Below are 24,809 nucleotides of genomic sequence, written 5' to 3'. Positions count from 1 at the left end.
TATAAATTAGTTAATGTTATATTTTCAATATTCAGACATATACTATAATATATATACAGTACAATAAATGCTCTCATTCTTTTTTTATTTTTATTTTTTTGATAAATCCCTGAGAATGTATGTTGACAGTCGCTAAGTTTCCACATGCACAAGCATTGTGTGCCATGCTTCTGGACGAACAGCACTGCAAAGCCACGTGGGTCAGCCTTTTAACTATTAGTATTTTCGTTTTGTTGGTTTGTTTAAATATGCTGAAAATGTAAAGATGAGTTACAAAGGAGTAAAGCTGAATCCATTCGAGGTACTTATCACAGGATGGAGGTGTTTTGTTTGGTTTTTAAAGCCATTTCAATTATTTTTTTTTTGAGGCTGTGAACGTATACAGAAAACAGGAGAGCTATGTGGACTTTTGCCACTTGACAACATATACTCAGTGTAAACCAAACCTTTTTAACCTCTCTCTCATACAAAACCAAAAAAACAAAACAAAAAAAAAGAATAAGAAAAATAATAAAATAAAAAGAAAGAAAGAGGGAAGAAAATTAAAAACACACAAACTTTCACATGACAATTTAGTCTGCAAACGCAATATAACTATACACATATAATACCGGTGTGGCTCTGTTCTTTAAGTTAAAAAGGGTACAAAGGCAGGCTCAAGTAAAAACAAACTGTCCCCCCCATTCCCACCCCCACCCCCATTCATACAAGTTCTATCAACCAAACCTCTCCCGAACCAACATCATCAGTTTCTTTTTGCCTTTGTAGATTTGTTTCAGGTTGTCGATGAACTGTGTAAACTGAATGTGTCCATCATGCGCCATTAAGAAGGTCTCTCGGGCCTTGCTGAGGAACTCTATAAACTCACTATAGTGCCGAGGACTGATGTGTGTGAGCCGTGAGTGTGTCGTGTTGATATAGGCCCCGATTGTGGCATCCAAGAGTTGCCTCAAGGGGGCTTTGTCCAGTGACATGAGCTTACCAGAGTTCCTCCTTCCGTGAAGTCCCACCATGCCAGGAGTGGTCAGAGTGCATCTGCGCAAAATGTCTGACAGTACCGTTGCACACTTGACACTCTTGACCACCAGAGGTATTATAGCTGCAAGCTCATTTTTACCAAGGGAGTGGCTAAGCGCACAGGCCCACAAAACGTCATTAATGGCAGGGTGCGTGTCCTGATTGTAGCTCAGGTTAAGATGGGTCATGGCCAGGGTGGCCAGCTTGTAGGCCCTCATGGGGTACCCGCGGTGCTCCATGTACCGTGCTATTGTAAAGAGCTGGGTGTAGCTCATACCAGTTGTAGCAGCGTCGAGAACAATTTGGTACGCCGTCTCAAAAGCTATGTGATCCTTTTCACACAGGGTCAGCGCAGAGAGGGCACAGTTCTGAGGGTCCTTCATAGCGCACTGCAATGCAAGTGTCCGGGCGCTGCTGGCCAGCTTTTCCTGCTGGTGGCAGTCCAGGTGGAGGCGGACGATGGTGCTGTTGGACATCACGGTGGTTGCAACAATACTTGTGGCTTCAGTGGGAGTAAAAAGCGTAAACCAGCTCTGCATGATGCTGTCCAGGGCATAAACACCTGCAAGGAGCACAGAGAAGCCCCATTACTGACGAGAGGCTGCCCAGAGGTCTTGCCTTATTTCCACTTTTATAATCAATGCTTACATTGTTAACCATCACAGGACATAAGCTAGGTCAGAAAATCCTGTAAGGTAATGTGCCTGGGAGCAACCTTTTAGAATAAGGTTATTATAGATTGCTATTCAGTGAAATGCCTGAAAGGAACATGAACTTGCTGTAATAAAGAACTAATCCTCTCGGTAGCTGGTATTTGCACTGTGCTGCTGCTTGCTTGCCATCTCAGACAATGGCTTTTTGCTAATGAGTTCTAGTTCACTGGGGCCTCCTGTCAGTTACCCACCACAGAATCTGAGTCAGAAAAACTACAACCCTCACCAAAATGGGGAGTTTTTATGTGGTCTGTGTAGCTGTGTGTAGGTTTAAAGTACACACGATACAAAGTGATTAAACACACAAAGAAGCAGGAAAATGTGACCTATAATCAAGAGAAAAGAGTCAACAGAAGCAGACATACAGACGACTCAGATGTTTGAAATGGATGACAAGGTCTTTAAAATAACCATTTTAAGTACACAGACGCAATATGCCCCAGCTGTAGGAAAATCCTAAACGTGGGCCATTTAAAGCACAGGTACTAAATCTAAGAGAAATTAGGCCTATTTCTTGGTGCAGGGGTAGGGAGAGTGGTGTGGCAGTTCTTGAACTGGTATTATCTTTGTATTGCTTCACTAAAGCATCACTTCAGTAATATAATTTTTATACTGAGACCAATTTCCCTTTTTCCAAGATAACATACCATTATAGATTAATAAAAGAAAAATAACAAGAAAAATGCTTTTACAGTATCTGCTGTGTCCATCTTTAGACAAGCACTGAGGTAGCCGTGTCTTCTCAGCAAGAGGTCTGTATCCTTTTCTGATGCAAATAAGAAGACAGTTTAACCCACATTTATTTCCAACAGCCACCATTTTGTTTGTGTTGGCCTTCTCGCCAGGAATGTATGGGTTTTTTAGTTATGATTTATTGCTGCAGAGGGGAAATAGTTGACTGAAGGGTCTCACAGATTGCACTGTATGGGCAACCGGGGATCTTCTTATGGCTGCTACAAATTCTCACAAAGCTTACCTAAACCACACCCAGTGGTCATTTCTCTGTTGGATACTATGACGAATGCCCTCAGATGGTGAAGAAAAAACTCAGTGCAACTAGATAACTTTATATTGTTTTAATTAAAGTGACCTGAACCATTAACCCACAGTCTAAAGTTAGTTCCAAAGATGGTTTGCTGCCTACCAAAGAGTCACTGTGGAATATGAAACTGTAAACTTGATTATCACACAAAGTTACTGAAAGCACCTTAAGTGTGACAGAACAGCTGAATAAAAAGTGTCTGCTCCCTGACTTAATCCATTTTAAGTAAGAGTTGGAGCCCCACAGATGTGAGAGGAACAGTGCAAGTGTGTATAACTGAAGGCTGACGGTGGGGTTCGGGGAAGAGAGCCCCTGTAGGTTGCCAGAAGGGGCAGGAGCCTTGGAGAAGTCAAGGTAAAGAAGAGAAAATGTTCTTCTCTGTACCCGGAAAGAAGTGAAATCTGAGCACGAGGCACCTTGGAGAGCCCCTGCCCCTGATTTACGTACCCACTTCAGTAGCGCACGTTACCAGCCACCTGACCATCTCCCGCCGGCGCCAGTTTAAGGTTGACAGCGTCATTCGCATAACCTATGAAGACAGGATAACAAAATGTTTTGGAAGATTATCCCTAAGTCAATGGAAAAAGAAAACAATTCATTCCAAAGTATAAATTACTAGGCAGACTCCCTACTACCAGGAGGATGGAGAGCCTTATTTGGAATAAAGCTGTGCATATGAATTTGGACTTACCCACAGCTCCCCTTGCTGGCCTTGCCCCAGCCTGGGAGGCAGGAGGTCTGTGTTCTACTCCTGGTAGGCCAACTGACTAGACGCGGCAACCTGGGCAAGTCACTCAATCGACCACTTTTCTCCTCTGCAAAATCCAAGGGCTGGACTGGCACACTGAACACAGCCCACGCCCTCTTCTCCTCTCCAGCTTTAACATTCCATGGTTCTAAATTTCTGAGCCACCTCATGAATTAATTCTGACTAGGAACCCTCAGTTGGCAAAGAGGTTTTTTTAAAAAATAATTGTTTTAGTTATCCCTTCAATCTCTGGTTGTTCCTTCCTGGTGATTAAGAAGATAACCCCAGGTCTATAGAAAGAAATCACCTTTGGCATCATTAGCAATCTAATTTTGTTTTTTACTTTCTAATAGATTCCAAGATAAAATTAACCATATCATCCTGCTTCCCTCATTTTTTAAGATTCAGAGCATCTAGGGACATAATACTCCTAAAGCCTTGGAAAGGTCCTATGGTATTCCTTCCTGGGTCCCAGGAAGAATGAGGCAGGGAGCAAGCTCTCAGTAATCTGCCATTTACCAAAAAAATCTGCCAGAATTCCAAATACCCAGGAAACTCATGTTAATGGTTCTTTCTGCATCATACCTTTAAGAGGAAAATGATAACAAAAATAAGCCAAACAACAAGAATTTATTTTTTAAAAGAAACTTTCTAAAATGTCATTGTATAGCTTAAATGCAATCTCCCATGCCCTCTGCTTGTAGAGTACTGTTAGTGGCAAGTGCATTTTTCTACAGTCTAATTCTTTAACCTTATTAATCACTGTTAAGGAGAAGCCATAACTAGAAAACCATATTAACCATCTAACTGGGGCATTCTAGTCCCCATACTTTAGAAAATTAGAAGATGACAATTTCTTTCACTGCTTTTTATGGAGGGAAAAACAATTGTTAATAGAGATTACCTGAGAAAAGTAGAAATATAAACTTTTCAGTTCCTGGTTTATACAGTAATCTTTTCAGATACTATAAGGAAGCAAACATCTATCTGCATGACTAACTCAAAATGTCCTCGGTAATATGTCTAAGGCCTGCTGAAGCTGAAACTGGACTCCGGCCCAATCCCTCTTCCTTTACCCTAATTTTTTTTTTTTTTTTTGGCGGTACGCGGGCCTCTCACTGCTGTGGCCTCTCCCGTTGCGGAGCACAGGCTCCGGACGCGCAGGCCCAGCGGCCATGGCCCACGGGCCCAGCCGCTCCACGGCATGCGGGATCCTCCCAGACCAGGGCACGAACCCGCATCCCCTGCATCGGCAGGCGAACCCTCAACCACTGCGCCACCAGGGAAGCACCCCCCCTTACCCTAATTTTCTCAGGGTTATAAAAAAGGAGTCAGAACTGTCCATCTATCATGAAAATGCAAACATCAGTAAATATCCGTACTTCCTCTAAAAATTTAACCCTAACAAATGAATCGTTATTATACATGAGCTTTATTTAAGCCATGTATAGGAAGAACTCTTCTTCAATTCATTAAAGGAGAAACAGTGATGTCAAGGCTCTAATACAGAAGATGATTTTTTACTGAAAGACACAAACAGGGCTTCTAAAGGTACAGTCCTACACATGAGGCGGCAGTCTGGTTCAGGTGGGAATGACCACAACTGCGAAGCACAGTGCTCTCCTGAAGTCTAACAGATCTGTGCACCAAAGAGTCATGTACCTGCACTAAAAAATCCAAACAAACAGCAACACCGTAGGATGATGCTTTTATTTAGCAGTCCTTGGTGCTCCAGGAAAGACCATAGTCACATACCTGCAGGCCCAGCTCCAGAGACACCTTCAAAAGAGTGATGTCTGGCAAACTGTCCATGAGAGTTGCTATTTTAAATGCATCTTGGGCAAGCTTGAAGATGTGGGATGAGGAGTGAATGTTTTTCTGGATGGATTCTAATACTGTTTCCAGCCTCCGAACATCGCCTGCAATGAACAAGGGGAAACCAAATCAAAGCAAAGCAAGGGAAAGCAAAACAACAACAACAAAAATCACACAACCACACACACACACACACACACACACACACACACGGAGTTAAAAAAGGAACAAAACACAAAGTACAAGTTACTTTACATGAAATGTTCATGGATGGCACAGATGTTACAACTAAGTGTCCCAAGGTTATTGCATGTCTGTGAATCCCAGCTTCAGGAAAAAGATACACTGAGACACACCCTCATGACTAAAAGCTCATGTGAACCAGAACCAACGTGAGACAGCAAATAGTTCTCTCAGGTTCCTGCTTTTTTATTTCTGGTGAATATTTCGGGGAGAAGAAATGTAACCCAACTTTTTAATCTGCCTCTGAAGCTCACCCACCATTTACATGGCATGGTAACTAAACCCAAACTCTGCCAGCAGCAAGTTTAATGATGCAGTTAAATAAGGAAAATGTCGGCTCAAATGAGTAGCACCTGTTTTGCTTCATAAGCTAACATCTAAAGAAAAGGATCCCTTACAACATAAGCACCACTATTGAGAATCTGATGGAAAACATGACCCTTAAAATAAAAAGGCAAACTAACAAAATAATCATGAGGCCTCAGGACAACCCAGTACCTTTGGCTGCAGTGAGCATAGTGGATGCCAGCTCGCACTGCTGGGATTCTATGTGGCTTAGAGTGAACCAACGAGGGTACCGGTTGGGAACAACGGATGCCATGTGGTGTGGACGGGTGAGGTCTCCCGCTGGAGCAGTGGATTCCAACACTAGCAACCTGTAATGACAAGACAAGGCAGGCGGCTCTTAGTTACCACTTGTCCATCACCCTGGCCACAGGGACTGCCCAGAAGCCAGAGGAGCAGGTAGATGCTGGGAGCGATTGTTCGGGTCCTCGGTGAGGGAAGAGCTGGTACAGCTACACTTTGCTGTCTGGATGCTAAAGTTACCTCGTTAATTGCCCATCACCTAACCCTAAGAGGTTTCCTTTCTTTAGCATCATTCAGAAAACGGCAACATTCAAGGAAATTAAGACATGTAACAATGGAGAGGTTTGAAACACAAGTCTTAATGTTTACCTACTGTAAAATTTCTGAATCTTATCACTCATTAAAAATTAAAAATCAAAAGAAACTGATAGTCAAGTGGATATTTAAAACTGAGATTACAACCGTTAGGAATCAGTGTATAGCTGAGACAAATAAGTTTAACTTATTAAAACAAAGTAAGAGGGAAAGTAAAACAAAAATGACTTCTTTCCATATATTCATACTTTCTGCATAATTAGTTCCTCATTACTTCAGAAATTTGTAGTTAGAAAATGTTCTATCAATTATATCAGGGATGATGGATGCAAATGATCCAAGTATTTGTCCCTTGACAGTCTTGCATAAATTCAGCATGATTTCTTACTTTAATCAATGTATCTTTAAGAATATGTTGACAAATAAAGAACAACTATTGAAACAAAGCACATGCTTGGCGGTCTCTTCCAAATATAAATAAGCACCAAAGAGATTAGTAGAGTAGCTATAACTGCAATAATTTTTTTACAATCATCAAAACACTGACCTTCCCTCAAGTACACCAGTGTTAGGGACTGTGGAGTAAGAGCTGGGGACCAGGAGAAGTTAGCACGGTCAGGGTGTGATGCTGGGCTTGGGGCCCTACCCAACAGCAATTATTGCTCTGGTAAGCCAAATCCCTCATTCCCTTTTCCTTTTATCTAGGGACAGAGATGTTAGCATTAGATGGTGGCAATTCAGTAGTAAGAATTTTGGTGGGGTTGCTATTTAGCTTTTTAAAAACCCAGACTATCCCTATGTTCACAGGCAGATCCTTCCAGAGTTGCTGTAGAGCACACTAGTCAACGTCCCTGGAAAGATGAGAAAATGATTGTGAAAATGCCCTTCTTCAGTATCTCCCCTCTCTTTCTAGAAAGACTAAGAGGCAAGTAAGCTACCTGTCTCTTTTCCTTCCTATTCCCCTGGCTGCCTTGAGATGCTCTAGTAGTTCACACCACCTCCCTCCCATGGCCATACTTTGGCTGAGGGCGTGTGGCAGGCAGAAGAGAAGAGGTGTAAAACAATTCCCCTGTGTCCTGCTGGTGTCCCCCGTGAACGAACTGCCTGGGCAGCAACCAAGGGTGGACATAAATGAGCTTGTGAGTGTTAGAAAAGCAAGCCTCCCCACCTGAAAGATACCTTCACATGAGCCAGAACCACAGAGAAACCTTAGCTATTTTACCCTTAAACTTTACAGTAACTGTAGCAATAGCATCTGGTGGCATCATAACAGTATCCTTCCCTTTACCACAGGAGCAGAATTGTTAGGATTTGAGTAAGTACAGAGCTGAACATGTCTTCATCTGATAACTTCCATTTCAGCTTCCCAAAATGGGAATAGGAATGTACTTATAAAATTGTGCTCTAAAATACAAACCAAGTGGTATAAAGTAATTTGGTGGGGGACTTTTGCTTATGTTAGTTATTTTATTTTTTGATATTTTAAAAACAGACGAGAGAACTTTTAAGGTTTCTCTGATATGTTAATGAGATTTCATGTTGCCAAGGAAAACATGTCAAATTAAAGGATGTCAGCCTCAATACACAATGACACACAGGTACACATATACACACACACAAATACAAACACACTCTATTGCTGCATAAAAGAGGCCTCCTGCAACTTATAAGCTATACTCATACAGGAAAGGCATTGTTTTTGAATCCATTACACTGGCTGCAGAGATAGTATCTTCGATGAAAAGTTTCTGTGGAATCAAACTGTTCTCCAGCACCTCAAGCTTTTAGGTGTGTAGGTGGTTTGTCTTTAGGTGGCAATAACAGGGTCTAATCGGCACTTTAACAAAAGTGTTAATTAAAGAGTTGCACAACAATGTAAATGTACTTAGTGCCACTGAACTGTACAGTTAAATATGGTTGAAATGGTATGTTTTATATTATGTGACTTTTACCACAATAAAAAAAAATTTTTTTTAAGTGTGTTAATTAAAAAAAAAGACAAAAGGAAAAAAGCTCATGTTTTAAGAAAGGTAGATATTCCTTTCAGGTACTTAAAGTTTAAAAGGCTATATATAAGACTGGAAAATTTAATCTTGAGTTCATTAAAAAATATTCAGCTAGAACAAATTCGTGATAAAAATAATTATTTTGTGAACTGACTTTTTAAAAGGATGGTGAAAACAGAAAGGTCAGCAGCAGAGAATGTGTTCTAATTGTTATTACTGAAAAGGAGGGACTGAGGGGCGGATGGAAACAAAGCTGAGGCGAACAAATCCTGGAAGACCCCTAGATAGCGATGCCTTCAACACTAGATACAGCTCCCATCTTCTCTCATCCTCCAGTGGAGCATAAAGGTGTTTCGGTGCTAGAATGGCTTTCCTGAGCTACTGATGGAATGTGTAATTACAGCCGGTGTGAAGGCCTCTCTCAATTACTATATTCAGTCAAGTATACGTGTTATTTACCACTGCTTCAAAAATCTATTTTTGTCTAAACAGTTACGTTATTTAGGAAGGTTTCAACTGTTGCTGCCTTGTGGTTAAACTTGGCCTGAAGTTGTTCTCTAGTCCCAAATTCTAGCTTCAAGCAAAAGCAGGATAAAGCCACCATGAACATGAGTGTGACAGCAGACAAGAATACCATCCTTCCCTTACTTTAAAACAAAAGCCAAACAAGCCAACAAACCACCACCACCACAACCCAAGAAGCTTGTTTTAGTTTTTCTGCTGCCTACAAGAAAAATGAATGAATGAGAAGTCAGTTAACAGCCATTTTTCCCAGTGGGGGATTTGGATTGCCTCTGCCCGGCGGGGCTGTGAATACGTACCGCATTGCTCTCAGTGCAATTTTGTATGCCAATTCAGCATCATGAGGTAGGAGAGAGGTGAAGAGATACTTGGCAAATGTGTGCATTGGAACGCTCTCCCGATGGATTATTTCGCCTAAACCACTATATGGTCCGGCTGTAGGAAGAGAGTATACACATTTTACATTCCTAAAAAAGGAACTAAGACTTCTTGTAAAGTATAGTTTAAATTTTTTATGTAAAGTTATAAACAATGCTAATCTAGTTAAGAATGTAATCTAAGTGACATAGTAGAAACGAATACAATTCTTAGTAAAATGATTCTACAGGGTAGAGTATACGATATCAAATTCACTTCAGGAACAATTCCCTGTGCCACAGCTAAAAGGAGAATCACAGAACTATGGGGGCAGAACTTTTTCACATTATAACTGCTTCAGAGAAATAAACACTCCAAAGCAGGAAACCTCACTGAATTTAAGAAAGACCCTATCTCAGTGTGTGATATCTGAGCATCCAGATTTTCAAATACACAGATGACTCTACAGCTTAACTTTGGAATCTGCCCCAGCCCCAGTCAGTCTTAGGGGCACAAATAAGCCAGGTTTCCAGAAAAGAGTTCTCTGTTTCAGGGGGAGGGATGGGGAGGAGTCTGAACCACAAATCCCGATACAAAGACTTTAAATATTGTTGCTTCTAATAAGCAGAAATAGATATTAATTCTCATAAAGGATTAATAATAAAAGACCAGAATAATACTCACCGTAGGCAAAAGAAAAAAAAAGTAACTGATTCTACCACTATTTGGGCTTCAAAAGACCAATTTTAAAAGTAAAATTGTATTTCAACTGTCAAAATTCATGTCTTAGTAAGTTGTGACAGGCATGCGGCAGAGCTGCGCTCCCCTGTGTGCTCTCTGGGTGCTACCCTAAGAAGGACGACACCAACTTTTAAAATAAATTTTGAAAGGAAACCACAGTGGTTAGTTCAACTACTTTCCGCTTAGGTGCTGTGAGGTTTTGTCACTGTGAAGTGTTTTATAAATTAGTTTCCATGTCACCTTTGGGTAACATCTAGAATTATGAATCATGACACTACTGCTCAAAGGACATAATACATTTGTTTTCCATGAGAAAAATAAGTCTGGTGAAGAGTTTAGAATGCAAGAAATGCAGTTCAGAGGAAATGGTGAGAGGAGTTACTGAATTGGGCACTGAGTAGGAGCATGATACATTTTAGATCATTTTAACAGAAGTTGTTTTCAAATTTCATTGTTTTATTCTTTGGTTAGTATTTTTGAATTGTTCCTTATTAAAGTACTTTGAAAGTCATGTAAATAACTTATTTTTTTACCTAGACAAACTAAAATCCATCCTAGATTTCTAATTTTATCAAATCTATTAAACTTTTTTTCTTTTTTTGTCTTTAAGACATTTAAAAATGTTTTAGCGATCTGATATTCTTCAAAAGCTGATAAGGCATTACAGTTTTACCTTTAGTTCATATAATGAGGCCAGATTATTTGTTATATTATAGAATGTTTGCCCTCCCCCCAAATTCATATGTTAAAGCCGCAACTCTCAATGTGACTGGAAGATAAGGCCTTTAGGGAGGTAATTAAGGTTAAATGAGATCATAGGGGCCTTGACCTGGTCCAAGAGAATTAGTGACCTATGAGAAGAGACAGAAAGAGTGACCTCTGTCTCTGTCTTGTGAGGGCTCAGGGAGAAGGCAGCCATCTGCAAGGCAGGAAGAGGGCCCTCACCAGAAACTGAATTAGCCAGCACCTTGACCTTGGACTTCTCAGCCTCCAGAACTGTGAGAAATAAATTTCTATTGTTTAAGCCACCTAACCTGTAGTATTTTTTAATGGCAGCCTGAGCAGACTAAGACATTAATTCTGTTTTTTTAAGGACTAATTATAGCAAACTTGTATATTTTCCATCTTCATTTCTCTTCCATTTCCTTTCAGTGTTTCCCTTGTACCATCAAGTTCCCTTTTTATACTATGCAGGGAAGGCCAGGATGCATAATCAACATAATAACACCTCCCAACAAGCAAAACATTCAGTCAGGTATCACAGAATTATTTGTTGATTAATAGTCAGTGTAATGCCTGAACTCTGGTGTACTGAAAAATGAAAAACTGAAATTTGAAATCTAAGTTCCCCAGAAGTGCTTTTCCAATATGCCCAATTGATTCAATGTGCCCATACTGTGTCCAGAAGTGATTTAACACTCAGCAACAAAATACAGGGTTACTGCTTCCTCTTTTTCAGATACCTGAGTCTGCTAACTAATTTGCCCCTGAAATTCACAGAGTATAAGTGTATGAAGACCTTGGTGCCCAGTGCAGTCATCTCAATCATGGAGCGCTTATCTTTTGGAGTTTATAGAAATGGTCCCTTGGCTTCCCCTTGGACTTCTTCCTGTCCTGCACCAACCACTCTTTGGGGCCTAGCAAGGTTGGGAAAAGAGAGGAGGCTGGGGTGGGTCATCAGCACTCCTTACAGAGCACAGTTCTCAGTAAAATGTTTAATGGGAAGGTATGGACTAATCAAAGACTAAGACAAAGTTAAAAAATATTCATGAGTAATGAACACGGAGACATTTGAAAAGGTAAGTGATGAACAGATATCAGACACTATCAACTTTGAAAACCACACATCCTCATCTTTTCCCTCAGTATAATGAAAATCAAAAGGCAGTTACCAAGAGTTACTAAGAGCCAGCATAGAAAAGTTTATGGCTAATGATATTGCTTATATCAAAAGGAAATATATGACAGGAAACTAAAACAGTAATGAAAGGATCAAGGTCATTTGAACTTTGTCAAGATGGGCTTTTATCTTTAGGGAAAAAAAACTTCAGGAGAGTGCTTCAAAAAACTAGGAATTTTTACCAAAATTAAGCATGTTTTATTCAGAAGAATATTTCTCCTTTAAGGTGTACTTCTAAAACACATAAATGTATAATATATTTAATGAAAATATTTTTTTTCAAATAGATCTTTAGGTTTGGACATATAAAAAGTTTTGAAATGCTATTTTCTCTAAATCCTTCCCTATATATAGCCATTCTGAATATAAGATGAAGATACCATACTGTATGAGCTTATTAATCACAGAGAAATCCACAGAAATAACACACATGTACTTGAGAGACAGAAGCAGTTTAAAAGATTTGACATCACCTAAATCTGTGTAAAAGATCAGGCTACCACATTAATTACACTTATTCTTTTCAAGGAAAAAAAAAACATTAAAAAAAAATAATGCCATCCAAAATTTGTTAGGCCCTTTAGCTCTTGACCTTATAGAAAAGAAGAAAACTAGACTTTGCCTTAATGATTCTATGAAACCTTTACTTTGATGAATGTATACCTAATGTATTCTCTGAAATAATTAGCGCAGTGGAAATTCACTTCTGCAGTCTTTGGTCCTTTGTCAGCATGTGCAAATGATATGTTCAAAACCTAGACGTCAACATAACAGCCAATAATTTGGAGGAATGCCAGCCAATTTCCATTTTATTACTTAATTGATCAAGCAAAGAGGAATATGGCTACCAGCAATAACTCACTAAATATCAAACTTGCATTCATCTCAGGAACAACACAGACTGAGTAAAAAGTCCTTTTTAAAGCTGGTGGCATTTAAATGGGGCTCATTTCTAGCAGGTTATCTTACATGACCACCTAAATCAAATGATAAACATGTAAACATCTAAACTTGTTTATTAAGTGATACTATTATTTGCAAAGTGAACATGCCTATGACACTCAGTGACCATACCAATCAAGATAACCACCATATTAAGTGTACTCCCAACATAAGAAAGCTGAGTGGCTAAATACAATGGGCTAAACAAGTGAGGAAGTTCTTTATCATACTACCTTCTAATAGGAAGACTGCTTGCTTGCGAAAAATTTTCACCAGTGTGTCATCCAATTCAATTTCCTGAAGCTTGGAAATGAGCTGCTCCTCATTCCGGCAAACCTTCTCTTGGGTATACAGCCCATCAGGCATAATACGCTGCTGTCCCAGCCCTATTAGGGCTACTTCCACAGCTAGCGTTAAATAGGATTCCCCTTCTTCTAAGAATTTGTGTGCAGGTAGATGCTGGTATTCCAGAGACTTGCACTGTCCCATATTCTCTGTCACAAAAGAAATCAGAGTTCAGAAATGACTTTTGCAGGTACCCTGATAAGTACGATCTATTTTACCTAGTACTCTTAAATAAATTATTGACTTAACTCCAAGAAAGCCAGAAAACCATGTTTCTTAGGTTAAAGTACATAGTTTTCCAATATCTTTTAAAAAATGACCATGAATGACTAAACGTTTATGTTCTGGGGGATAGAATATTACAAATATTTTTCTCTCCCTAAAGATGAATCACCAAAGAAAACTATAAATCTAAGAAGAGATACTAAGCATACCTAAGAGTAAACAAATTTTTAGTTAAACAAGAGTAAAATTACATGATGACTGCAATAGTTATCAATTTTTTAAAGCCTGGCATTAAAAACATTTTCCATACTTTTATCACAATGTTGTAATTTATAACAAGAACAGTAGAGAACATATATGTAACTCAATTTCATGATCCTTTTTGTTATCAAAGAGTCATCAGTTATTACAAGAGAAGGATTCTTTGAGGATTCTCTTATCTCTCTTAAGGTGTTTCTATTAGAAATTCTTAACAAACTTCAACTGTCCAACTCGCAAGAAAAGTGAATTCAAAGTCATACCATACCCTCACCCTCCTGATAGAGTTTGGGTCACCCATAATCCATGAAGGCAACCACCACAGGCTAGATGCTTAACTCTCCAAGCTAATCCAGCCATGGGAGTAGTGAAAGGACAATCCTTCTTCCCTCCCACATGATGTACATTCTTATTTTATATCTTTATGCTGGAAAATAGTCATAAATGCAGATAAATTCTTAGATGTACAATCATTGACTAGAAGGGAATAAATATTTTTAGGTTCTTGACACATGCTGCCGATTGTCAACTCTAAGACTTTTCCCAGTTTGTAGGAGCCTGCCTGAAAAGTGTGAGCACCCTTTCTTGCTAACTGCTAGTACTGTTAACTATATGGATTCATAAGACAAACTCTGAAGAAAAACAGTGACCAATGATGAACGCCATTCAGGGTTTAGGGGAAAAAAAGCACATGAGACAAATGTCAATGGTTTTACCTGTAAAATCTGAGAACACAGGGAAGCTTTCATCATCAGTGCGGCAGGCTTCCATCAGGCTGCTGAAAAGAGTGCCCACGGGGTCCAGGGGGTGTCCAACCCAGCCCTCCAGATTGGTTATTGAGGTTATGCTTTTATGGGGTAGCTCTTTGTAAGAAAAGGGAATTGAGACATGGAGAGAAGTAGAGGACAGAAAGGCTTTTACCATTTCCAGCATCCTGACAAATTAATTCTAAATTCAATTTAAAATTCCTCTTTCATTAAAAAACAAGGGTACATAAAATCCCCAACTTGTGAACTATTTTAAGTTCTAAAGGTTCATCTGTGAATCAATATAAATGGTGCTAACTTCCCAAGACAGCTCTCAAACATCTATTTAATTCATATATCCAGGCTACTAGGTTAACATTACTACTTACACTATTAAATTATGATGTATGAGGAAAATGAATTTTAAATTTTTACCTGAGAAGCTAAGGACAACTCTCCTCACTTCCTAGGAGTGGCTTTAGAGAGAACTAAGAAGTCCCCCTGGAATTACCATTGGATAACTAACTCTACAACTATGTTAAGAAGATACTCTCAGAGTCAGTGCTCACTGGGTTATCTAAAATGGAGTCTAGAAGGCAGCTGTACCCTGGGTCGGACTTGAACTTCTGTATGAATATTTATTAAATTACTCCCCTATCACCTTATAAAAATCTTCCTTATCGTGGATCTGTAAGTCATTTAAGAGAGGACCTTTGCCACAAAGGGGAACTATAGCAGAAGATAACATATAATTTGGATGAACCATATCCTTTTCATTTTCTTCATGTAATGTTAGAACTTTCAAGTTCTCAAGTTAGAGTGCTGAGAGAAAAGCTGCAAATATTTTAAGGTATATTCCATTATCGTAAACAATGCAATACTTTACATCTAAGTGTTTACTAAAGTTATAAATAATAGTGGTTCCTTCTTAAAGGAAACTATAATAAAATCTATATATAATATAAAATATACAAGAAAAATATTGGCTTGTAAATAGCTAAAAAGCCATTCTGCAAGTTCAGTATTCCTTTAGAAGTCTTCTGTTTTGGACTATCAACTATTAGTACATAAAAATAAAGCATGGCCTAGCACAATGTATTAAAATTTATAGAAGGTGGGTACTAGATTCCTTGGAAAGGTCTTTCCCTTCAATTTCTGTCACTGGCTTTCATATACACAACCAGGATGAAAACAGAAATATGAGCATTACTCTTAGGAACAAGTCTCTCTCTCTCTCTCTCTCTCTCTCTCTCTCTCTCTCTCTATATATATATATATATATATATATATAACACATATATATATTTATATATAGACTTACTGTGGTGATCATTTCAAAATATATAAATATGGAATCATTATGCTGTACACATGAAACTAAGATGTTATATGTCAATTATATCTCAATTTTTTAAAAAGTTGACATATCATGCCAAATAATATTGAAAATGTACAAGATACTTCATTTACTAATCTTGGCCCCATAAGAAATAACTGTTGGGCTTCCCTGGTTGCGCAGTGGTTGAGAGTCCGCCTGCCAATGCAGGGGACACGGGTTCGTGCCCCGGTCCGGGAAGGTCCCACATGCCGTGGAGCAGCCGGGCCCGTGAGCCATGGCCGCTGGGCCTGCACATCCGGAGCCTGTGCTCCGCAACGGGAGAGGCCACAGCGGTGAGAGGCCCGCATACCGCAAAAAAAAAAAAAGTACTTCACTCTCTCTTAGCCTGAGTGTTTCAATCTTTTATACTTTTCAGAAGTAAATGTCTTTTGGCCATAGATTGTGTGTGTTTAGGGGGAGGGAGATTTCAGAAAAATTTTGCAAAGGGCCAAGCAACATATTTTGTAAATACAGCTGGTAACCAGTGATGATATGACAAACACAAAGAACTGGACAAAGTAATGATTGTTGGGGATATCACATTCCAATCCCATCTGAGCTCCCCCTTCCTTGGTTCCAATGGTAACTTTGGAATTTTCTTTCATCATATAAATGCTAATGTTAACATTTTTAATACTTCCAATAATATAGAGGATATCAAAAATTACAACAAACACTCGCTCCAATCTCCAGCCCACTTCAACAACTGATAATTTTTAGCTGTACCCTAGATGTGTGTAAAATCACCCAAGGAATAAAACAAAAACATAAGCAAAAAAACACCACAGCTAAAACTACTTCTCTCTGAATAAGATATAAAATTCCAGAGTAAAAATAAAACAATCCTACCAAAGAAAAATTAAAAGATTTACACCTACAGAAGAAAAAGAAGTGCACGGATTAATCAGAAAAAGCATACATATATCTTTCTTTTGATCAGGGCCTATGCACGTTACAAGCCTTTTGCAATTACTACTACTAAGTAATGCTTACTTAAAATTTAAAAGATTAATAAACTGAGATAAAGAGGAGTTAAATGTGTCCTGTCAGTTGACAGCTCATCGAATGTTATTTTACAGAATTTGAAAAATCCAGTTCTGTTTTTTTTTTTTTTAGCTTTCATTGGAGTATAGTTTTTTTTTTTTTTAAGGTTTTTTTTGATGTGGACCATTTTTAAAGTCTTTACTGAACTTGTTACAATATTGCTTCTGTTTTACGTTTTGGTTTTTTGGCCACGAGGCATGTGGGATCTCAGCTCCGCAACCAGGGATGGAACCCACACCCCCTGCATTGGAAGGCGAAGTCTTAACCACTGGACCACCAGAGCAGTCCCCAGGAGTTCTGTTTAATCGCTTTAAATACATATCATGTCCTGATGTACAAATTATTACAATTAAACTGTTTTATAGTGCTTCCACACTCTGTCAGGCCCTGCTTTCAGTGCCTTACCGGAATTAACTAGTTTAATCTTTTCAACAACTCTAAGAGACAGGTCCTCAACCGAGCCCCATTCCATAGTCAAGTCAATGCCTAAGGTCTCCCAGCTGGGACCTCCTGCCAGGATTCCAACATAGGCAGTCTACCCCCAGAACCCTTACTATCACAATTAAAATGCTCTTTCACAAAATGAAATATCTGGCTAACTTGCATTTTAGATAATTCCGACATACGACATAACTCAAACAGTAAAAAAAAAAAACCTCCCCTTTAAAAAATTAACCAACCTAAGAAACTTGTAAAAAATTTTATTTCTTACAACATTCAACGGGTGGGGGTGGGGGGATGCCTAACATTTCTCATAGATCAGCTATTAAATATTTCAAATGAGTGGTGAGTAAAGCCATCACCATGGCTCTAAGTTTAAAAGTTCTCTCTCCCAAAAGAGCATAAAACCTAGTGACATCATCACCAAGAATCCCATTCCAATGGAAACAGACTCCTTCACACATTTACCTTTTTTTTGAGTTCGGAACATTTCCAGCTGTTTCTGTTGCTGCCGTCTTAACGTGTTAACAATAGCTATTGCTAGTCTCAGTGCTTCTCTGGGGTACCCATGAGAACGTAATGCGTCTACTCGTGCACAGGCTGTAGGAACATGTTCTAAAACAGAAAGTTAAGGGGGGAAGGTTGCCATTATCAGATATATCTATGAAAACAGGATTTAACAGTAAGATGTTTTCCCCTGAAATACTATTAAAAAGATACAAGAAACCATTTCTGAACTTGGATTTGAATGAAAAACTCCTATTGCCAAGCATTCATCCATCTCCCATTGAATCCCTCAACTCTCCTCCTCCCACTCCAATAATGCTATAGAAACTAAACAAAGAAGTAAGTCATGGAAATGTCTTTCCGGTTTGGCCACTTACCATGCCAGAGGGGCCACCCGCGGGAGTCAAAGAGGGAGTTTTCAGCGTCGTCATGGTAACAGTAGTTGGTGTACAGGTCACTGCTGATAATGTGCTGCAAGTGGCTATCCTGCCAGTGGAGATCGCACGCCTCGATGGCTCGGGTGAACACTGTCCGATGTGGCCTGTTCGATGAATCTGTTTTTTCCACAGTTCAGAAAGCCGTGTCAGCTATTGTTCACATGTGAATAAATCAGTCATACCATACCATTCTGTGGCCAGATGTTCATGAACACACCCACACACATTGTCCTGCACCCCCTAAGCAGAAGGATGAAGGGTGAATATTCTCATGTCTGAAGTACTAGGAGGCAAATCAGACCAAAGAGCCACCATTCATTCACTCACTTGTTTTATCAAACACAAACACTCTGCAGCCATCAGAGCTAAGGTTAAAGGCATCCTGCAAAAAGAATCGTCAAGTCTAGTTTCCATGCCAAATACACTGAAAGGAGGCACTCGGCACAAAAATCCCATGAAAACTCACTGCTCCCCACTTCTGAGGTGCTGTGGTGGACTGCCCTGATGGGATCAACAGCTCTCACAAACACTATGCAAGAGATGAGACACCAGCCATGGAACCTTTCAGGAAGATGCAATCAGCCTTTAAAAATACGCAGAAGGGTTGTGCTTTTGGTTGTATTTTTTAACTATATTGTGCGGTTTTGCACAATTAAAAACTATTATGCTTCTTGGGATATAATGACTAAATGTCACTTTATATCCCAAAGGGCATAAATGCATATATTTAACATTTCACAAAGCCACACAACATAGCTACAAAACAAACCAGCGCACTTACCTTGCCCCTACAGGCTGCCTCCTGACTGTTGTGCAGGTTCCATGACTGGTGTGATGTCCCCAGCATAGTGTATGCCAGGGCATCACAAAAGAGCAGAAGCACACACTCCGAAGAGGGTTCAAGTTTCAGGACCTGACAGAGAAAAGAAATGTTTGGGGAATAAAGGATATTTTTACCCCAACCTCTGGGATTATTCAGTTCTTCTGGAAAAAATCATTCAAATTCTACCTGCACTCCCACCCCTTCGGTCCCCAACTCCAGACTTACCTTAAACTGTGGCAGAAACCTTAGAAAGAGCCTCAGCTGACAATCAGGGTAACAAACTATTTTTATTTATGTGTGCTTTATTTAGCTCAAGTATCACCCCTCACTGTTCTGAGGCTTAACTAAATGAGAAGTAAAATCTGGAGCTTCCTTAGTTGGTAAAGTTTCATCTTCCTCTCCCTGGAACTTTGGCTAAGCACAGACATAAAGGAAATCATAGAAATCAAAATACAACTGAATCAAGAAGAGCTCTGAAAACTCATCTAGACCAACCCCTCTATTCTGCTGATGGAACTGAAAATTGAGAGAAGTAAAGTGACTTGCCAAGGTCACACTGCCAGGCAATGGCAGTCAAGATCAAAACACAGATAACCTCACTCCAAATTCAGCTATTTAGGCTGTTCTGAAAGGCTTTTGAATGGTCTTTAACAGAAAGAGACATTACTTCAGCTTGGTCTCAGGTGGACTTAGACATCTGTATTTGAATGGCAGACATATCAAAATGCATGGATGACATAATTTGAGAGGCCTAAATACTGATGTATCTGTTCTGGCCCCTGCCCAGACTCCTTGTTAGCAGCAGACAGAGGGACACTTTGCAAATGGGAAGAGTTGGCCCTACATTTAATAGCCTTTGGAACCTACCAGGGCTTTTTGCAGAGCAGAATAAATATACCCCTACTCAACAAGAAACTGGTTCCATGACTTCTTATAGTCAATCAAGCAAATATTCCAAAGTCCAAATCTCACACAAGTTTTTTTTTTTTTTTTTTTTTTGCAGTACGCGGGCCTCTCACTGTTGTGGCCTCTCCCGCTGCGGAGCACAGGCTCCGGATGTGCAGGCTCAGCGGCCATGGCTCATGGGCCCAGCCGCTCCGCGGCATGTGGGATCTTCCTGGACTGGGGCACAAACCTGTGTCCCCTGCATCGGCAGGCAGACTCTCTCTCAACCACTGCACCACCAGGGAAGCCCTCACACAAGTATTTTTAAATGGCTTTCTAATTTCATTTATTTTGTTTAACTCAAATCATAGAAACAATTTAAAATTAAAAGGAGAATTTAGAAAGCAACGTATTATTATGCACTTATTAAAAGAATGAGAGTTCTGTCTGACCCACTGTGGTATCAATAATAAAAGCAAGATGTGGGTATGATTCCATTGAAAAAATTAAAATCTTAACTTTTCATGTTTGTATGTGACTGTAAGAGCATAACGAAACATACAGGACATACACCAGGACAGTGGTTAGCTGTAAGAGTCTGATACAACCAACTGTAACAAAAAAGACTAAATACTATTGGTATTTAAACGAAAATGTAAGATACAAAGCTCTATAATAGCATGGAAACAAAAAAAAAACCTACATAGACAATGACTGAAAAGATATACAAACAAAAATTGATTTGATTAAGTATCAAAATTATGGTCAATTTTTATCTTAGATATCTGTGTTTTTTTGACTTTTGCAATAACAGAAAATAGAAACACATGATCTTAATCAAATTGTTGAGACGATAAACACAGGGACTTCCCTGGTGGTGCAGTGGTTAAGAATCCGCCTGCCAATGCAGGGGACATGGGTTCGAGCCCTGGTCCAGGAAGATCCCACATGCTGTGGAGCAACTAAGCCCATGCGTCACAAGTACTGAGCCTGCGCTCTAGATCCCGTGAGCCACAACTACTGAGCCTGTGTGCCACAACTACTGAAGCCCATATGCCTAGAGCCTGTGCTCCGCAACTAGAGAAGCCACCGCAATGAGAAGCCCGCGCACCGCAATGAAGAGTAGCTCCTGCTCACCACAGCTAGAGAGAAAGCCCATGCGCAGCAATGAAGACCCAATGCAGCCAAAATAAATAAACAAACAAACAAATAAATAAATGATAAACACTAATTTGTAAAAAATTTTAAATAAAGCATAAAATAATATTAGTTTTTTAACCCAAAAAGTTTTTAAAAGGCTGTCATTCAGGTATATTTAAAAAACAAACACACTACTCTTTCTAAGGGTGTGGATTCTAATGTTGTCAATTAATTCTAACAATCTCAGCGAAGACAGGGCCTGATTTGTGCTTCACTTTCACTCTGATGTGCAAACACATGCAATTCTGCCCATGGTCTGTACCACATGCACTCACTGCCCAGCGGCATGGCCGCTGGGCTCTGCTGTCACCAAAGGCTCTCCCTCTGCCAGCCCGCTCAGCCCTCCAGCAGAAGTACTGCAGGCTGAGCACCCGAGCCCCTCTGTAGGGATGTATCTTCTGACAGCCCCTCTGGAGAATGTGGGTGTTCTGATAAAAGGAGGCGCCCTGGTGCCTTTAAGCACAACAGCTATAAATATTGCCCTTAGAAACCAGTCCTGACTTCATATCCCTGGGCCAAACCATAAATGAAATGAACTCTTTTTTTCCGGAGGCTGGACCACTTCCTAAGAGTTTTCTAAAGCCTATGGAATATTCATATTTAACCAAGGGGAAAGCAACCAAATGGAAAGTAAAAAAGTAAACTGTAAAATGTTAGGATGGCAGTCACAAAAAAGCAGGTGGGGAGTGAAACACAGAGAAACCTCCAAATATAATAAAGTTAAAAAAATCAAATTTATTGCCTATGGAGATGTAAGCATACCTTTTCCTAGCAATAGAAGAGAATAAATGTTGAATTGTTAAACTTGAAAATTCTGAGCTTCTGGAAAAAAACTTGGGGTATAAGGGGTAGATTTATTTTCTTTGAAGTTATTAAATAAAATCATCATGGGCAATAAAGATACGACAGATTTCAAATACTGAATTCCCAAGGCAAATATCTCTAGACAAAGGAGAGCCAGACAATCATCTTTCCCAAGGCCTGAAACTTCTTTTTGATTGGACAAGTCCCTGTGGAGTAATACATATTATTTTCTCTCTTTGTAGAGACTGAAAATACTATGCTAACATCACATTTCATTCTCAGCACATTGTCCAGCTCTTTCTAGGAGTACCAACTCCAGATGGGGCCAGAAAACAGAATGACAGTCTTGATTCTTGAATCCTTCTGATGTCATTTAACTCTCACCTTGCATCTATCATATCTTTAAAGTCTTCCAAGTTTTCTCAAAAAAGGGGGAGCAGCAGCACAAACTTACACAAGAAGAGTGACAGAGTTAGTGAATGAAATTTTTATTTGCAAGAGTTAACTACTTTAAAGATTTGGTTCTGAAAGAGAGGAGAAAATTCTGCGGTAGCTAGCGGGGACGATGGGGGCAAGGAAAGATTTTTTAAGATGAGAGAGACTTGAGCTAAATGGGTGGGTCCAATAGAGAGGGAGAAGCTTAAAAACAACAGCAAACAAACAAACAAAAAGCAGTACAGAAATGAGAGACCAAGATTCTTAAGAGGCTATCTGAAAATGTCTGGGAGCATTTCTTCGTTGTCCAAAGACCGGAGGGCACTATTAGCCTACAGTAGGTGGGAACAAGTATGCTAGACAGTCCTTCACAATAAATAATTTTCCTGGTCTGAATGCCAGCAGCACCCCCTGCTCCTACAGCCCCAGTTATTAAATGTTTACTTGCTGTATTCTAAAACTAAGAATGTTTAACTGATTAAATTGTATAGTAGCCCAAATATGAACTGACCAACAGATATAAAAACACACAGCTCCTCAAGCCTCTCAATATTTTGTTTTACAATATACTACCCACCTATTCCATGATTTTTTAAAATATATTCACACTAAATAATTAATAGGCAATTTTAACACATACTAGTAGTATATGTATTATATCCATCTGTATTCTGAGAATATGAAAAAGAGTTATAGAAAGGTCTCACATAAAAATTAAAACACACACACACATTCATGTCAAAACATATTTTAAGTCCGTGAGTTATGCTAAGTTCTTAAGTGAGTAAAATAATTTTCCCAAATCTATTGTACGTTACTGTTATAAACGCAGATGCACAATTAGGTAGATACAAAGTGAGCAGATTACCACTGTGTACTCACCTTGGTGAGCATTTGCACCCTGAGGCAGAGCATTGGTCAAGTTAGGTAATTCACTGCCATGATTTCCATCTTCCCATGGACAGACATCAACACCATTCCACTTTTTCAACTGTTTTAGCCAGCTGGCCTTCTGCTCCAACTTGCAGTGGGGATTTAAAACTATACACATCCACAGAGCACCTAATTTAAAGGGAGAGAGGAAAGCAAATTTTTTAAAAGTTTACAAGTGTCCAATCCTAATAGCTAATGATAAACCCTTTCAAAATGGACCCAAGTCTGCAGCTGTATAATGCAATTCTCCCTTGTCCAAGCAACAAATCTCACACAGAGGTTAATGTAAAGAGCCCAAATTTGAACCAAAGAATCCAAACACTGTTACATATAAAGATGAAAGATATTTCAGATGGTAATTGTAATCACATTCCTACTTTGTGACATTTTGGGCAAAAGTCAATAAAGAGGGCCTCCCTGGTGGTGCAGTGGTTGAGAGTCCGCCTGCCGATGCAGGGGATACGGGTTCGTGCCCCGGTCTGGGAGGATCCCATATGCCGCGGAGCGGCTGGGCCCATGAGCCATGGCCGCTGGGCCTGCGCGTCCGGAGCCTGTGCTCCGCAATGGGAGAGGCCACAACAGGGAGAGGCCCGCATACCGCAAAAAAAAAAAAAAGTCAATAAAGAATACAACCTTAAGGATCAATTTGTTACTTTAATTTACAAGCAGATTTTATTCATGGATGCTGCAACAAACCACTCTAAATGGTTCTTCTGTGCAAAAATTAAATTTACTTTTAAGAGTATCTTTTTAAAATAAAATCATAAAGGCATAACAATGGACACAAACTATTTCCCAGTCTCCTTATAAGCATTTCAAACTTTATTATGCTCGTTAATTAGTATGCATATCCATATATCAACAGATCTTTTAAAAATAAAATTTACTTAAACATGCTTCCCTAAATGATTTAACTAGGAATTAACCTTTATATAAATGAAATTACTAAATTTATGTCTTTTTGTGAATGAAATCACTAAACATTTATCAAAAGTTCACTTGCTTTAAAATGAAAAGACAACCTGTGGACTTGAAGAAAATATTTCAAGACAATGCGACTGACGAGGGCTTAATTTCCAAAATACACAAATATCTCATACAGCTCAATATCAAAAAAAAAACCACAATAAACAAACCAATCAAAAAAGGGGCAGAAGACCTAAATAGACATTTCTGCAAAGAAAACATACAGATGGCCAACAGGCACATGAAGAGATGCTCAATGTCGCTAATCATCAGAGAAATGCAAATTAAAACTACAATGAAGTATCACCTCACATTGGTCAGAATGCCCATCATCAAAGTCTACAAATAGTAAATGCTGGAGAAGGTGTGGAGAAAAGGGAACCCTCCTACACTGTTAGTGAGAATGTAAATTGGTACAGCCACATATGGAAAA

At 39.4% G+C, this 24,809-nt stretch overlaps 1 protein-coding gene across 1 annotated transcript in view; it reads right to left on the bottom strand.

The window, feature by feature from the left end:
- Nucleotides 1-703: 703 nt before the first annotated feature.
- Nucleotides 704-24,809, bottom strand: part of ZSWIM6 (zinc finger SWIM-type containing 6) — a 209,653-nt gene continuing 185,547 nt past the window's right edge. Inside the window, exons 5-14 of the mRNA XM_060092921.1 lie at nt 23,360-23,539; nt 18,271-18,447; nt 17,855-18,001; nt 14,494-14,640; nt 13,183-13,443; nt 9,309-9,444; nt 6,077-6,234; nt 5,276-5,439; nt 3,220-3,301; nt 704-1,579 (exon numbers count right to left, since the gene is read on the bottom strand). Coding sequence (XP_059948904.1) covers nt 717-1,579; nt 3,220-3,301; nt 5,276-5,439; nt 6,077-6,234; nt 9,309-9,444; nt 13,183-13,443; nt 14,494-14,640; nt 17,855-18,001; nt 18,271-18,447; nt 23,360-23,539 — 2,315 coding nt within the window. The 3' untranslated portion in view covers nt 704-716. The remainder of the gene's footprint in view (nt 1,580-3,219; nt 3,302-5,275; nt 5,440-6,076; nt 6,235-9,308; nt 9,445-13,182; nt 13,444-14,493; nt 14,641-17,854; nt 18,002-18,270; nt 18,448-23,359; nt 23,540-24,809) is intronic.

The sequence above is a fragment of the Mesoplodon densirostris genome, chromosome 3, assembly GCF_025265405.1.
Source record: "Mesoplodon densirostris isolate mMesDen1 chromosome 3, mMesDen1 primary haplotype, whole genome shotgun sequence".
NCBI lineage: Eukaryota > Metazoa > Chordata > Mammalia > Artiodactyla > Ziphiidae > Mesoplodon > Mesoplodon densirostris.
This window is presented reverse-complemented; position numbering and strand designations above follow the sequence as displayed.